General features: G+C 25.5%; 1 protein-coding gene across 1 annotated transcript in view; it reads right to left on the bottom strand.

Moving 5' to 3' along the window:
- Positions 1–1,504: 1,504 nt before the first annotated feature.
- Positions 1,505–5,634, bottom strand: part of LOC145074170 (xyloglucan endotransglucosylase/hydrolase protein 2-like) — a 14,584-nt gene continuing 10,454 nt past the window's right edge. The window contains exons 3-4 of the mRNA XM_079020580.1: positions 3,601–3,794; positions 1,505–1,957 (exon numbers count right to left, since the gene is read on the bottom strand). Coding sequence (XP_078876706.1) covers positions 1,567–1,957; positions 3,601–3,794 — 585 coding nt within the window. The 3' untranslated portion in view covers positions 1,505–1,566. The remainder of the gene's footprint in view (positions 1,958–3,600; positions 3,795–5,634) is intronic.

Here is a 5,634-nt window from a genome sequence, read left to right as displayed (position 1 = left end):
TCAAGAAACCCTAATGGAGGCTATGAAAATCGAAATTCATATAGATTTAAGGTTACATACCTTTTGATTATTGTAGCAAATAACCACACCAAAATCCTCTTGAAGTTCCTTGGAAAGCAAGCATCAAAAGCTTGAGTGCCTTTAGTGGCTTGTACCTAAAACGATAGTAACTAGAAGACTTGAGGAGAGAGGAGGCAACAACAAATTTTTGGCTCTATGAGAGTAAGAAGGAGTGGGCATAAAATAGGTATCCTAAGGGTCTTATTTACAGTTGATAAGGTAACCTTGAAACCCTAATTTAAACAATATAATAATATGTTTCAAATTAGTAATTATCCAAGCCATTTATTATCTAATATGATTATTCTAGAAACCCTAAAGAGCTTAGCCAAAATCGGCCACCCCTAGTAGGTTCTACAAACCTTCTCTTGTGCAACTATTGAACAATTACAGCTTGACCCCTGCACTTCTCATTAATTCCAACTAACAAAATTAATTTTTGATTAATTCTTAATTATTAATATTCCCAATTAATATATTAATCATATAATATATTAATAAATTATTTATTTCAATTCCTAATTAGTTTATTAATCATATAATAAATTAATAAATCAACATCTATTTCCTTCTATTCAGTTACTAGTTATGAGGGCAACCTAAAAATCACTTTGCTTCTAATTCAAGAATATATCAATTTAGTTATTGGCTTAAATACGTTAATCCAACAATTTTGTCTAATTAAAATTATCATAGTTTAAACCTAGGCAAGTAAGAGATTGTACAATTATAAAATGCAACCTTTAACCCTTAAGAAAGTATCATAAATTTGACACACACACGCACACACACACACACTCCCCCCAGAAGTCACACAGACAAAATGACAAATACTGATTAAGGTTTCGCGACTTGGAGAAAAATCAACACACAAACTATGTTTGAATTTGTGCTTGCTTGAACTACTCTGGGTGCGACTGTGATCAAGATATGATAATCTAGACCTTTGTTTCTTCTTGATCATCGAATTAAAGTAAACACACAAACACTGGTTGTAGCTTATATTGTTGTGGTAATTTTTAACGAACATGAAGATTACTAGATCTTGATGGTTTTATTTTATTGCTTCTTTTGCATGTTTAGTTTGATTTGTATTATAAATAGCCATCAAAGTCCAACAAAAACAACTTCAAAAAAGATAGAGATAATAATTTTATCACATAGTTTTATATAAAAGAAAATGGTGCATTTAGGATATTTATTTGGTTAATTTGTGTTCAAAGTATTATCCTTTTTCACTAACTCATAAGTATCTCTACATACCTTTGTTGCAAATAGTTAATTATGGCACTAGATAGAAACTTAAATTATGATTCATTTTAATATAAACTTGTAGGAAATAAAGTACAAAAAATAAGAACGAGATACGAGATCAAGTATATTACTAAATTATCACTTAATGCACTATGTGGGAATGATAAGATACTTCAATATATTACCACACTAGTCATAATTCATATACTTTATTCTAACATTATCATACTTTTGATTGATGAAATTATTAAATTACCACTCATGGCATTCTGGAGGAGGCACTCGATACCTAGATCGATCGGTACAATAGTCATAATTCATATACCTTCTTTTCACATTCTCATAAGCTCTTAATTGACGACTGTTTAATTGCCAAAACCTTTGGTTATTCCATGGATACCTTGAGGAATAGCAGTCCTTATTAGGACCACTGGGTGATGAGACACATCCATCAATTCTAAAATCTTGAAATTGAGCTAGAAATGGTGCATGAGCCCAATTAGCCTTCGTTTTACCACCATCGGTGGCCCAACTAGACCCATCCCATAAGCTTACAACCAGTTGCATTGCTTTGTTAGGAAATCCCACACCATTCATCATGTCGTTTTTGAATACCCGTATTGGTATGTCATCCACAAAAAACCTTGAAACAAGATTATAATATAGTTAGGCCTTATTTAACAATGTTTTTGTATGTTAAGAACTAGTTGTAAATCATATATATATATATATATATATATATATATATATATATATATATATATATATATATATATATACACGGAAAAGTTCAATAGAGAACCATAATTATGGATTCTTCAAGGAACCGATTTTTTTTTTTCAATTTGTAGAGCTTATTCTTTATCGAAAAAAAAAATCTAAAAATATCTGAATTCATATATTAACATTGTGAATGTGAAAAATATTTTTCGGATTCACCGTGTGAATCCGGATTCACGTTGTGAATTTTCGAAGATTCACATTGTGAATTTTACGTAAAAAAAACCGAATTTTATATCATTGGAAAAAGGATAAAAAGTTATGAATTTCTGTATTTTTAGTTTTTTTTTGATAAAAAATAAATTCTAAAAGTTGAAAAAAAGATTGGTTCCTTGATTCCTTGGTTAATTATGGTTCTCTTTTGAATCTCATTATATATATATATATATATATATATATATATATATATATATATATATATATATATATATATATTTGAACGATAGATCATCTTAAATTTGAAATACGTGAAACGTGATGTTTCTTCATTTTAGAATGTTTAAATTGATGGTGGCTGTAAAACCCAATATATTTCTAATTAGAGTATGTGCCATCATAATATATTTTTTCCTTAAGACATTCTTGACAATAATAATTTTTTATTAGTATTCCATACAAAAAACATGAGGAAAGAAAAAGAAAAGTTTAAGTCTCACTTGACAAACGTTTTATTAGTGTTAAATTCAAAGAAATAACTACTATATGCTAATTATTATTTTAGCAAATGCGACCATTTTTATACGTAATAGTAATATGTTGTAATCATTTTCGTTGTGGATAATGTATTTCTTTTACCGTACACCAAATAACAATATATTTCACTACATCAAAGACTTTGGAGACCTTTCCTAAAATAAAATGGATGAAATAAAAATAAAAGTAGGTTGAGGAAAATACATCAATATAATGTTAGAAAAAGGAACCTAAAAAATATAGAAATATATTGCAATGAAAAGAATAGATGAATATGTTCTAAGTTTGAAGTGTACATTATAATTATGAAACTTAAATATCCTTTTACTTTTTGTTTTATTTTTACTCATATAAATAATGACATTTGTAAGTCAATAATTCTCTCTTTAATTGACATTTACCTTGATTTAGTGAGTATGAAGATAAGTATACACAAAAGTTAAAAAGAAAAAAGTAATATATAAAAAAAATATATAAAAAGAAACATAAATATTATGACACCCGAGCCCTTATCGCTCATGGGTATGATTGTTTTGATTTTTTTTAACAGTTTGAAGTTTTAAAATATAAAAAATTGATTTATAATTTTTTAAATTGGTTTATAAATTATAAATTTTATATTAATGCTTGCATGATATACACAACCAATTTAAAAATAATTTTTAATGGGTTAGAGTTGTATTTTTTGTTGGTGGACTCGGAATTGTGTTCAAATGAAATAAATAAAAGCTAATTCAACCATTTAAGGCATCTTAAAACAAATATATTGTTGACAATGTATCGTTTTTAGGATAAAATGAGATGAGTACATACACAATCTGATGTTGGTTCCACAATAGTTTGTAGTAATGGAAGTCTGTCGAGGGATCAAACCAAAGACGAATTCTTTGCTCTCTACCTCCAACTCCATTTGCAAATACATTCGTCTGTAGGGTAATAGGTTTGCCTGGTTTGTTTCCTAAGAACTCAAAGTCTAACTCATCGTGCGCGCCAAGATTTGTATTTAACTACATAAAATTTTATGCAAAAATTTGAAATGAAGGTATTGAGAAATATGCAAAGCATGTATACATTGATCATGATAAGTGTCATAAATAGTTCATCTTAATAACAAGTATCTATGTATTAAGGGTTCGTATTATTTGGTTCGAAATCGAAAACCAAATCGAACTAACAATTCAGATATAAATATAAATAAATTCACTTGTAAATATAAATAAATTCACTTGTGACTAATAACACACTTGAAATATTAGATAATATTGCAAATGATATTACAAGATTCACATTTGAATGTCATAACTTACAATGCATGTTCATAATCAAAATAATACAAATGTATATGTAGTATTTATTCAATTTTCTTTATGAAATTTTCATATTTTTAGATTATGAATTATTTGCATGAAAATTTATCATCCATATTCATCATTCAATGAAAGTAAATGAAAATTATATAAACCCGAAGATTGTTAGATGTTGTACGATTATTGTACATAATGAAAATTTATATCAAATATCGAGTATCAATTATTTATATATTAATGATTAGTTAGAAAAACAACAGTTATAAATATCATTCAAATGTGAACTAGTATGTGTAAAAAAATTAGATACGGTTCAGATTCACATTCTAAATATCAGCGACTTCACGTGAAGAAAAAATTGTGTTTTAATACAAATATGAAACTATTTGTAGAGCATAAAATTATAAATTTTTATATTCATTTTTTCTGAGAAAAATAAAGCCGTAAAATTGACGAAATAAAAAAAAACTAAACATTTATAAACATAAATTAGTTACGATCAATGTACATTATTCCTAAAATGTCCATATTTTCGCTATAATTTTGTATATGGCTTTGTAGACGATATTTTTACATCTTTTTTTTTTTTTTTTTTTTTTATATTTGTAATCAAACAATTTAGATTGACTTTTTGGTTCCTTATTGAAATCATACATACTTATAAAGCTAGCATTTTTTCTTGAATCTCATGCATTTGAAACCCCCATTCTTTTTCCTTTCATCACATTCATTTGAAACTCCCATGACTTTTCAATTTCTTTATAATAATAATAATTATAATTTGGTAATTAGGTTAAATAAATATAACACCTAAAGTGTAATCATATATAAACTAAATTTCAATATTAAAATAATATATTTACTTCTACTGATAAAATTATGTTTTTTAAACTTTTAACATATTATACTTAATTTATTAGTTTTAATATATTATTGGATGTAACCCATTGTCATTTTAAAGTTATAATTTTTGAACAATTTGTATAAAATAATTAAATTATTAATTAAAATATAACATTACAGGCTCAACTTAAATATAAATTTTATTTAACTTAAACAACCCAAATAATATTTTATAAATAGTTAAAAGTGATAAATTGTAGTGTAATTCTAATGATGATTATAAGTTGGTTAATAAGGTTCAATAAATATCAAACCTAAAGTGTAATCATAAATAGACTAAATTTCAATTTTAAAATAATATATTTACTTCTATTTATAAAGTAATGTCTTTAAATTTTAACATATTATACTTAATTTATTAGATTTAATATGTTATTATATGTAAACCACTATCAATTTAAAACTACAACTACTGAACAGTTTGGACAAAATACTTAAATTGTTAATTTAAATATAACATTACAGTGTCAACTTAAATATAAATTTTAGTTCCACTAAAAAAACCAAAGAATATTTTGTAAATAGTTAAAAGTGGTAAATTATAGTGATAAATGCAAAAAATAAATTATAATATCAATTTAACTAAAATATTTCCTAAAGATATTTTTATAATCGTTAAAAATTTTCAAATAAGTAG

Source organism: Lactuca serriola, chromosome 9, assembly GCF_051521515.1.
Source record: "Lactuca serriola cultivar US96UC23 chromosome 9, Lser_US96UC23_V15, whole genome shotgun sequence".
NCBI lineage: Eukaryota > Viridiplantae > Streptophyta > Magnoliopsida > Asterales > Asteraceae > Lactuca > Lactuca serriola.
This window is presented reverse-complemented; position numbering and strand designations above follow the sequence as displayed.